General features: G+C 36.2%; 1 protein-coding gene across 1 annotated transcript in view; it reads left to right on the top strand.

The window, feature by feature from the left end:
• LOC121388663 (phosphatidylinositol-3-phosphatase SAC1-like) overlaps window positions 1-11,165 on the top strand; it is a 34,078-nt gene that overhangs the window by 18,505 nt on the left and 4,408 nt on the right. The window contains exons 11-16 of the mRNA XM_041520104.1: window positions 843-941; window positions 3,836-3,974; window positions 5,540-5,609; window positions 6,249-6,321; window positions 6,818-6,911; window positions 10,316-10,417. Of these exons, the coding sequence (XP_041376038.1) occupies window positions 843-941; window positions 3,836-3,974; window positions 5,540-5,609; window positions 6,249-6,321; window positions 6,818-6,911; window positions 10,316-10,417 (577 nt within the window). The remainder of the gene's footprint in view (window positions 1-842; window positions 942-3,835; window positions 3,975-5,539; window positions 5,610-6,248; window positions 6,322-6,817; window positions 6,912-10,315; window positions 10,418-11,165) is intronic.

The raw sequence follows: 11,165 nt of genomic DNA, 5'->3' as shown, positions 1-11,165 counted from the left end.
TTGTTATGAGCACTAGTTATTACTTGAGCCGGTAGAGGTCAAGTGATAGGCCATCCAATCAGCGACGTCATTAGTAATCATTTAGTCTAAACAAATGCTACATCAAGCTGTCAAAAGCCTAACGGTGTCATACCTGCTGATTGTGAGTGTTTCGTACAATAAATTGAATTGAAATTACTGAATACTCATACTTTTTAATTCTTTTTTTGCACCACTCTCTCTGGGGTTAACCTAGTGATGACTTCACATGGGACCGATTGACAATTTTATTTTTCCCCATCCCTGGTTTATAGTTGTGTTTCTGAATCAGTTTGGTTTTTATAACAGCTGATTACTTTTAATTGTTTATGATTGGTATTAATAGGTATTGTTTGTTATTTTTTGTCCCCTACCGGCCCAACCAGAGCGGAGGGAACTGTAGGTTTCATGTCCGTCTGTCCCAATTATAGTTTTCTAGATTATATTTTCACAATGTCTTGAGATAGTGAGCTGAACTATTTTATATGGCTTTACAGATCAAATTCCACTTCCATGGTGATTTACCTATTTTTGAGTTATGGCCCTTGAACTTAATATGTGTTTTCTGAACTTTCTTTTTTTGCGATGCCTCAAAATATTGAGCTGACATTTTGTATATAGCTTTATCATGTACTGTTACAGATCAAATTTGGGTGATTTACCCATTTTCACAGAGTTATGGCCCTTGAATTTAGCAGATACCAGAAATTGTTGGGTTCGGTAGGAGACATGTATTGCTTTAGCAGTACTCTCAGAATGCTTCTTGTTATTATTATTATTATTATTATTATTATTGTTATTATTATTATTATTATTATTATTAGGTACGAAGCGTTTGACTTCCACAAAGAGTGCAGCCAGTTGAGGTGGGATCGACTGTCACTTCTCATCAACAGATTACAGGAGGAACGAAAACAGTTTGGGTACGACTATTCAGTAGTACAACCTGGCTGTACTTTCAAAACAGCAAGGAAAATATATACTTTGACAAATACACGAAAAATAAGAAGATATAACTGGTCTGGTGTTATAAGTTTTTCAAACTATTAGAATCACAAGAAGCAAATTGGGGAACCATTGATTTAAAAAAGCTTTGCTTTGTGATGTTTATACAGTGTAGGCCTATTTATCCTACAACTTACTCATGATATCCATGTCATAAACCCATGTGATAATTTACTTTATTAACCCGGTTAATAATGGTATGCAAATTTGCAAGGTTCTAGGTAATATGTTGCTGTGGATGGGTCATTTGCTTACAAGCCAATCAGACCTGTGTACCTGAGCGTAACGTTTTCAAAGATTTAGTTCAAATGCGTGACGTCAAACTAATCTGTGCTAATCGTGATAACGTCATATTATCGATGGCGGCGACTTTAGTACTGTGATTTACTAAAAAATTAATTAAAACGTTATTTTAGAAGTGATATAGGATAAATAGAATTTGCTACTCGTGTTTTTTTAATATGTAAAATATCAACCTCGTCTAGTTAATCGGTATTTGTCTTGGCAGAGCCTTGAGAAATACCGATTAACATAGACTCTGTTGATATTTTCCATATTAGAAAACACTCATGACGAATCCTATATATTATCTTTGAAAGTACGAGGCTCTTTGAGAAACATTGGTGGCTATATCAGTGTTTGACGACAGTTTGAGAAAGTCACTAGTCATCACAGGAGCTTTGGAAAAAAAGAAAGAAATGTTTTATTTAAGGACACACTCAACACATTTTATTTACGGTTATATGGCGTCAGACATATGGTTAAGGACCACACAGATATTAAGAGAGGAAACCCGCTGACGCCACTTCATGGACTACTCTTTTCGATTAGCAGCAGTGGATCATTTATATGCACCATCCCATAGACAGGGTAGTACATACCATGGTCTTTGATATACCAGTTGTGGTGCACTGGCTGGAACGAGAAATAGACCATTGGGCCAACTGATGGGGATTGATCCCATACTGACCGCGCATTGAGTGAGCGCTGTACCACTAGGCTATGTCCCGCTCCCACAGAAGCTTTTGCTAGTGTTCTATGTAAAATATAGTAATAAGGTTGATAATTTTCACTAGTCCTTACAAAAAATTCACTAGCTGGGACTGAGGGGTAGTGGATTTTTCAAACTGTGTATTATATCTGTTGAGAGCTGTGAGGTGTGTAACTGAAGTTTTTTTGTTTTGTTTAACGACACCACTGGAGCACATTGATTAATTAATTATCGGCTATTGGATGTCAAACATTTGGTAATTCTGACACGTAGTCATCAGAGGAAACCCGCTAAATTTTTTCATTAGCATCAAGGTATCTTTAATAAGCACCATCCCACAGACAGGAAAATACATACCATGGCCTTTGTCCAGTTGTGGTGCACTGGTTGGAATGATAAAAAAACAACAACAGTGGATTGGATCCACTGACATGGTTCGATCCTGCGACGCAAGCACCTCAAGCAAGCACTCAACCGACTGAGCTAAATCCCACCCCATTGTATAACTGAAAGCACAAAAAGGTGGCACCAGTCACAAGGGGCCAGTGCTCCACAACTGGTGTAACAAAGACCATGGTATGTACTATCCTGTCTGTGGGATGGTGCATAAACGATCCCTTGCTGCTAATCAAAAAGAGTAGCCCATGAAGTGGCGACAGCGGGTTTCCTCTCTCAATATCTGTGTGGTCCTTAGCCATATAACCACAAATAAAATGTGTTGAGTGCATTGTTAAATAAAACATTTTCTTCCTTCCTGCCACGGGGATTTTGTTTCAGTCAGTTTTCAGATCGGTAGAGTCTTTCCTTGAACATTATTAAAATGAGGAATATTTTATGAGCCAAAAACCAAATGTTGTAACCATCTTGTATAAAAATTAGCAGTTGGCCAATTTAGCAATGGACAGGGTAAGTCCTGCCAGTAGCAGTAATTGTAAAAAATCACTATCTTCTGCTTGAGTGGGGGAAAAAATCAACACAATTTGTTTTTTTAAAGAATTAAATTGTGCAAATTGGACGAGTAAAGTTACATATTAAATGCATTTTCATGTTTATATTTTATCTTTATACTCATCGCCTGAATGTTTCCAGAAGCGGAGACTAGATTTTACATCCCATTAATTTTGTACATTAAATATATATATATTAATTAGAAAGTAAATTTGAATTAACTCGACAAACTGAAACACAGACACTGGTATTGTAAACAAGAAAATCAATTTAATGTTTAATTTTACAATGACAGCAAACTCAGAATAAACTATTAATGTAGAATTGTTTGCTTGTTTTCAGTTAGTGGGTGGGATGTAGCCGAGAGGTAAAGTGTTTGCTTGATGCGCAGTCTGTCTAGGATTGATCCCTGTTGGAAGGGCCCACTGGGCTATCTCTCATTCCAGCCAATGCACCACGACTGGTATATCAAAGGCTGTGGTACATGTTATCCTGTCTGTGGGATGGTGCATAGATACATGTATTAAGGGAGAAAACCCACTGTCACCACTTCATGGGCTACTCTTTCGATTAGCAGCAAGGGATCTTTTATATACACCATCCTATAGACAGAATAGCACATACCACAGCCTTTGGTGTACCAGTCATGGTGCACTGGCTGGAGTTAGCAGTGCACCATGACTAGTATATCAAAGGCTGTGGTATGTGCTATCCTGTCTGTGGGATGGTGCATATAAAAGATCCCTTGCTACTAATGAAAAAAAATGTAGCAGGTTTCCTTTCTAAGACTATAACCTATAATTAATAAATTAGTGTGCTCTAGTTGTGTCATGAAATAAAACAAACTTTAACTTTTTTTCTTCTTGTTTTCAGTTATTTCTTTGTTCAGAAGGATGGCCATGTTGTGAGTCAGCAGCTGGGTGTGTTTAGGACGAACTGCATGGACTGTCTGGACCGAACGAACGTCGTGCAGGGAATGCTGGCTAAAGAAGTGCTGCAGGAGCAGTTAGCGGTGACCACTTACAGCTGTTAATGTCAGTCACATGGTAGGGGCGGGACGTAGCCCAGTGGTAGAGTGCCCGCTCGATGCGCGGTCAGTCTGGGATCGTTCCCCGTCGGTAGGCCTTTTGGGCTATTTCTCGTTCCAGCCAGTACACCACGACTGGTATATCAAAGGCTGTGGTTTGTACTACCCTGTCTGTGGGATGGTGCATATAAAAGATCCCTTGCTGCTAATCGAAAAAAGAGTAGCCCATGAAGTGGCAACAGCGGGTTTCCTCTCTTAATATCTGTGTTGTCCTTGACTGTATGTCTGACACCATATAACCATACATAAAATATGTTGAGTGTGTCGTTAAATAAAACATTTGCTTCCTTAATCAAATGGTATACTCCGGTCTAGATTAAGGTTTTCTTGTAAATATTCTAATTGGTGAAACCAAGGCTTGGTTTAAAACAAAATACACTTACCATAATAGTTTTTACTGCTTCCATAGTAACAAATGATATAGGATATTTTCTCTTCTTTTTTTAAAAACAATATTTATTGATGCTTGTGTTAACGTTGGGGATTGATCAACAGGCAATGCCTATGTTAAGGTCTGTCCCTAGGATATTATATTAACCTAGCGGGGACTCATAACTTGGGAAATAAAAATCATAATTTCTCACTGAAAAATTAGTATGCATTGGTGTAATATACCATATTACTGGACGATTTGATGCTTACAAACCAATGACTTTGCGGGTACTAAATATGACGTTGTTATGATTTGGCAGACATACTCAATGACATCACATACTTTAAAGCTTTTGCGGGTAGTCCAGAGGTAAAGCGTCCGTCTGATGCCTGGTCGGTCTAGGATCGATTCCCGTTGGTGGGCCCTTAAGTCAAAATAACCAAATGTTTGACATCCAACAGGCCATGATTAGTAATTCATGTGAATTAAATACAAATTCATAGCAATACTCATAATAGTGTGTAAAGTTGTTCACATCGTTTCTATATAAATGTAGTCAGAAAAACAATAGAAGGTTCTTAAAGAACAAAAGTGACTGAGGTAGTAAATAGAATAACAAACTCAGTACCAGTGATTAACAAATTTATGTCCCTCCTGAAATAAAGCTTGTGACAACTGAAAATTGTTTCACTCGGGACATAGATTTTATAATAACTGGTAATTCATTTATTATCCTCTATGTACATGTCAGTTCTACACACTTACAACTTGTACACATAGACAAATTTGAGGACTGGCAGATTATCTAGAAATCTAAATTTTCAGTCTTTTAAAGGAATATGCTAAAGCAAATAAACTTAGTAGACTGAGTATCTTATTCATTGAAGCATCAACTTTTGCTTTAAAATTTCAAGTGTAGATTTGTTTTTTCACAAACTGTAAATTCTAGATAATGAAACTTGGTTTATAGTTACATTTTGAATGTTTATCTCAATAAATTGTAAAACAATTACAAATTTATTAATTTGAAATTTTAATGGAATAAAAAAGGTTTTATCTAAAATAATCGCCTGGAAAGATCTTTTTGTTAAGATGACAATTTGGTTTATTTTTCCAGAGGTTTGGTGTCATGGAATCGGAACAAACAATAACTGATGGCAGTGTGTTTGACCTGATCTACAAAAATGGTAAAACTCTTTCACCCATTTCAAAGTAATCATTTAACAAAAGTTAAATCTAATAATTATCTTTTTGACAAATAGAAGTTGTTTAGATAATGCTGACTTAATAATTTATGAATAAAGATCATTGCATATTTCTTAATGGTAAGTTGCCTGTCCATAACATATTGATATGTTCATGTATGAATCTTACATCACGATAAATCTACATGTATTGTGCTTTTTAGAGTTTTTCCCTAGCTCGTTTTAGCATGGTGCAGCACCATGCCTCAATAGTTTAGCACCATCTGTCCTGAGATTAAAGAAGCCTTTTTTAACAATTCATTCAAAAACTGACTTTAAAAAATGCGTTATTAATTAATACAGTATCCCTGTTGTATACATTGCCACTCATTTATTAAAGCAAGCGCATTAATTACATGTATTTTAATTTTAATTAATGTTTTGTCTTTAATGAAAACAAAGTGCCCTCAAAATGTTGAAAATGCCTCAAAAAGAGTTTAATCTACCATGCTGTGCCAAATTTCTAGGAAAAACGCTAACTCAGTATACTGTATATTCTGTGATGAAAAAAAAAAAATTAAATTGCTGTCATGAAACTAAAGATGCTGATGACAGATTTGACGTATTTCTATTATTTTTCAGTGTGGGCTGACCACGCCGATGTGATTTCTAAGCAATATGCGGGAACAGGAGCGTTGAAAACTGATTTCACACGGTAAAATACATGCTAATTTACAACTTCAGAAACGTTATACTTACAAACAGTACAAATAATACAATTTGAAACATACAGAGGGTGGGTGGGTGTATTATGTAATGCACGTTTTAATTTTTTAATACTAGACATACACACAATAAGGATTATAAATCGAGTCGAAATGCTTATCTGCACTTTCCCAAATAGCAAATCAGTACGTTAAAATTATATTAAATCTTTTGCATGACTTGTTTGTGAATAGGAGGTGTGGTGGGAGTCTCCAAGTGGTATGTAATATTTTTGGCGGGTGTATGGTCTAGTGTTAGGGAGCATTATGGGGGAAAGAGGGTGTTCAATTTTGACCATAATAGTGTTAGATAATATTTGAACGGCCCTGTATGGCAATTCGTAGTGCAGCTACAGCAGTTGCTGTCGGTGTCAATGTTATGTTTGATCTCTGTTGTGTTGTTGTACATTCGTTTGCTTTGATGTGATAACATTAACCTACTTTCAGAACGGGCAAAAGAACCGGTCTTGGTTTGATTATGGATGGACTGAACTCGGCTGTTAGGTATTTCAAGAACAACTTCCAGGATGGATTCAGACAGGTCGGTACATTCAGTGTTTGACAAAGGGGTAGTATGTAGCCCAGTGGTAAAGGCGCTCGCTCGATGTGCAGTTGGTTTGGGATCGATCCCTATCTGTGGGACCATTGGGCTATTTCTCATTCCTGGCAGTGCACCACAACTGGTGAATCAAAGGCTGTGGTACATGTGTATGTGCTATTCCATCCTAGAAATTTGGCAAGGCATGGTAGACCAAACAGTTTTGGGGCATTCTCACCATTATCGGGACACTAGTTTTTCATTAAAAATACACAAAAATTAATTGAAATAAAAATTAATGTAATTTATATGCTTGTTTTAATAAATGAATGGCAAAAGATATAAAAGGCATATTTTATTAATTAATAATACCATTTGGTTGTTTTATAAAGGCAATTTTAGAATTAATTAGTGAAAAAGGCTTGTTTAATCTCAGGGCAGCATGGTGCTGATTAAGGCAATATGGTGCTAGACTATTGAGGCATGGTGCTGCACCATGCTAACACAAGCTAGGGAAAACACTAGGTACATTCGGTGTTTGACAAAGGGGTGGTATGTAGCCCAGTGGTAAAGGTGCTTACTTGATGTGCGGTCGGTCTAGGATTGATCCCTGTCTGTCGGACCATTGGGCTATTTCTCGTTCCTGCCAGTGCACCACAACTGGTATATCAAAGGCTGTGGTATTTGCAGTCCCATCTGTTGGATGGTGCATATAAAAAATACCTTCCTATTAATGGAAAAAATGTAGCGGGTTTCCTCTCTGCGACTAAATTTCAAAATTACTGTATTTTTCGGCATATAAACCCGCTACTTTTTTACTGTGAATTGCAAGGTGCGGTTTATAAAATGGTGCACTTTATTTATGAATTTTATGGTAACCACTGTGCATATAAACCAAAACTTTTTTTTTTCATTCTCATAATAATATAGCATACCAAATGACTGGGACTGAAGTATTAGTGGAATGGCTCTTTATTAATAGTCTAGTCAGGCTAGAAACAATACATCACTTGTGTATTGTTATACTGACAGTTTCAAAAATGGACTCGTCTGCGAACTTTCTTAGTTTGATTTCTGTAACTTTTATTGTTAGTAGTGCATCAGATGTGTTTGTCAGATGTTCTAAAATGAAGTAACTTTCCTCATATTATACAAAGTAGTGATGTTATACTTTGTAGTAAACACACCCAACATGCATGTTCAATATTGCAGATAAAAAGCCAGTGGCAGCCTGAACAATGTCACGTGATACTATTACAATGTCATGGCCATTTGTGGCCAATTGCAAAAGCCGGACCTTAACAATGACATCAAAACAGTTTCTTGATATCTTTAACGCCACTGTTTCTAACCAGTTTGTAATGTTTTTAATTAATACAGTCAAATCCACTTAATTGGATGTCGGATTATTGTATATTTTGGATATTTGAATATGTTTGTCCTGCACGGAACCATTTGCCATTATGACAATACAAAATCCAACGGATGTATATCAAAATTTAAGTTTAGTACGAAGCTTGCAAATTAAAATCACATAATCGGAGTACTTGTAATGTTTCTATTACCGGGTAAATGTCGACATTTCCAGTCTAATTAGCCCGCTAATTTATACAGAGCATAACGTTGTTGTAATGTATTTCGTTATATTACATGTAATTATACATATATAATTGACGGCAAATATATATATATATATATATTAAAGGCCGTCGTTTAAAAGTTATAAAACAATGTTGAAACTGTAAAGATTGATAGGACTGTGCTTAGTTTTGGTTCACTGCCACATATCCAGCTTGACCTGACCTCATTTGAATATGTAATTTTTGCATACGGCACGCTAGTTAGGTTACAGAGAAATGCGTGTTTTGCATTCGAGTGAATAAGTCTACTAGTAATTTTCACTTGTGCCCTTCTTGTTTTTTTGGTTCACGCTTTGTAATCATACTGGGACAAATAAAGTATTATGGGTTTTTTTTTTCTTTGCAACTAATGCAAGATTACGAAATTAGCATTATCAAGTTCTTGTTCATATTTTCGTAAAAATAGCAGGGTTTGTCAACAGTGTTTTGTTTACGAAACCTTCCCATTATGTGAAATGAAACTGAAAGCAACACAATCAACAATTATTTATTGTTTGAATTTAAGGGAGAATGGATCTCTTTATTATTATTAAATACAAACAATAATTAAATAACTAAGACTGAGGCTTTATTTTAACTGTGGCTTATTAAAAGGTGTGGTTTATGTACGAACAAAGGTTGGAACTCGGTCTAAAAACAAGGGGTACGGTTTATACACCAGTGCGTGTAATAAGCCAGAAAATATGGTACCAAATGTTTGACATCCAATAGCTGATGATTAATAAATCAATGTGCTCTAGTGGTGTTATTAAACAAAACAACTTCTTCAGTGTTGGACAGATGTTTGAGAAAATCACTAGCCCTCACCGAAGTTTTGTTTTGCTCTATAGATGTATTATAGTATTACAGCCGATAATTTCTACTAGACCAGACCAAAAACGTCACTGGCCAGGACTGAGGGATAGTGGATTTGTCCAAACCCTGCATTACAAGTTATATTTGCTGAAATTCTGTATTTGCATCTTAACTGGATTAAAGCATGGTTTAGTGGAGGAAACTATTGGCATAAAGGGTTTTCAGTAATATACACTAAATTACAAGAAACAGTGACGGTGATGGTGGGGGTATGTTTGGTCATTGTGAGAACACACGTGGCAAAATTTTTAAATAGGAAGGAAATGTTTTATTTAATGATGCACTCAACACATTTTATTGACGGTTATATGGCATCAGACATGTGGTTACGGACCACACAGATATTGAGAGAGGAAACCCGCTGTCACCACTTCATGGACTACTCTTTTTGATTAGCAGCAAGGGATCTTTTATATGCACCATCCCAGACAGGATAGCACATACCACGGGGATGTTCACCTCAGATCTACATGTATGTGAAGGACAGTGTTTGCCTGAAAATAACTAAAACGTGTTGCACATGTAGGGATATTTGTCACGGTTTTAAGAACAGGACCATCCTTAAGACTGACCAAGGATACAGACCGACAGCGATGTTTAAATAGTTTATGGTTTAATTAAATAATGTAACATTCATGCAGGGTTGAGAATCTTCCATGGATTTTTTTTTATTATTCGGTATTGATCTCATGAATTATCTGAATCTATTTAGCAAGGAGTCCTTTTAGGACAGCACATTTCATTATCTTTTATATAGAAGTTGTAGAGCATTAGTTGGAATGGGAAACAAATCTCCTTGAAAAAACCCCTCCGGGAATCAATCAGAAAAATAATTTTTCTCTATTACAAGAAATTCTACCACTATGCTAAATCCTTTTTTTGGTAGTCTGTTTACACACTTATTTATTTCAGGATGCCATTGACCTGTTTCTTGGAAACCACATTGTTGAGGAGACTGAAGGGGTCTCAGAACCGTCGCCACTCAAAGTAGAACGGGATTGGAAGTACTACGCTGTGAGTAGTGCTCTGTCATTTGAAAAATCCCAACAACTGACAAAGAAAAAATATTTCTTTTTCTACTTCGAGTTCATCTACTTGTATTTGTTAATATCAGGCTTCAGTTTAAAACTTATTTCAATAAACTGCAGCTGGATTGATATCTAGTCTCATTCCCACTCCAGCATTGGAAGCTAAAAGGTGAGTTTAAGGGTTGGGTGGATGGTGGGCACTACACCCCTAATTCTGAAACGGGAGTGGCCTGAACATGTGTTATTAAAGGGACATACCCTAGTTTTTAAATACTAAGGCATATTTTTTTTACTGTTAGAGCCATTTTTGTTAACTGAAATCATACTTTCCTTAGATTTTATTGTTTAGATTATTAAGTTCCGTACATTCGAAGTGTTTTTGGTCATCCTGGTGTTTTTAATATCACAAAATGCATTTCTCATATTTTTAAAAACGCACGTGCGTCTGAGAAGTAACAGTTATGAAGTCGAGTTTTAGTATATTTTTAGAGAATATTTCACCATTTTAAAGTCACAGACTCATGTTTCACTCAGTTGTAACTTTATCCAACTAAGTTACAGGTTTGTAGATTAACCAAACTTAAGTATGCATTTCATGGGCTGAAACTAGAGTCTGTCCTTTAAGAAGCCAGAACGTGTGGTCCCCGTCCCAAGTTGAAAGACAGCGTAATAACTGCCTGGCTATACCAGGGCTCGCTCTGCTGTGCACCAAATTCACCAGTTGCCGATTATAA

Source organism: Gigantopelta aegis, chromosome 14 (assembly GCF_016097555.1).
Source record: "Gigantopelta aegis isolate Gae_Host chromosome 14, Gae_host_genome, whole genome shotgun sequence".
In the NCBI taxonomy this organism is placed as follows: domain Eukaryota; kingdom Metazoa; phylum Mollusca; class Gastropoda; order Neomphalida; family Peltospiridae; genus Gigantopelta; species Gigantopelta aegis.
Note: the sequence above shows the minus strand (reverse complement) of the source record. Positions and strands in the feature narration are given on the sequence as shown.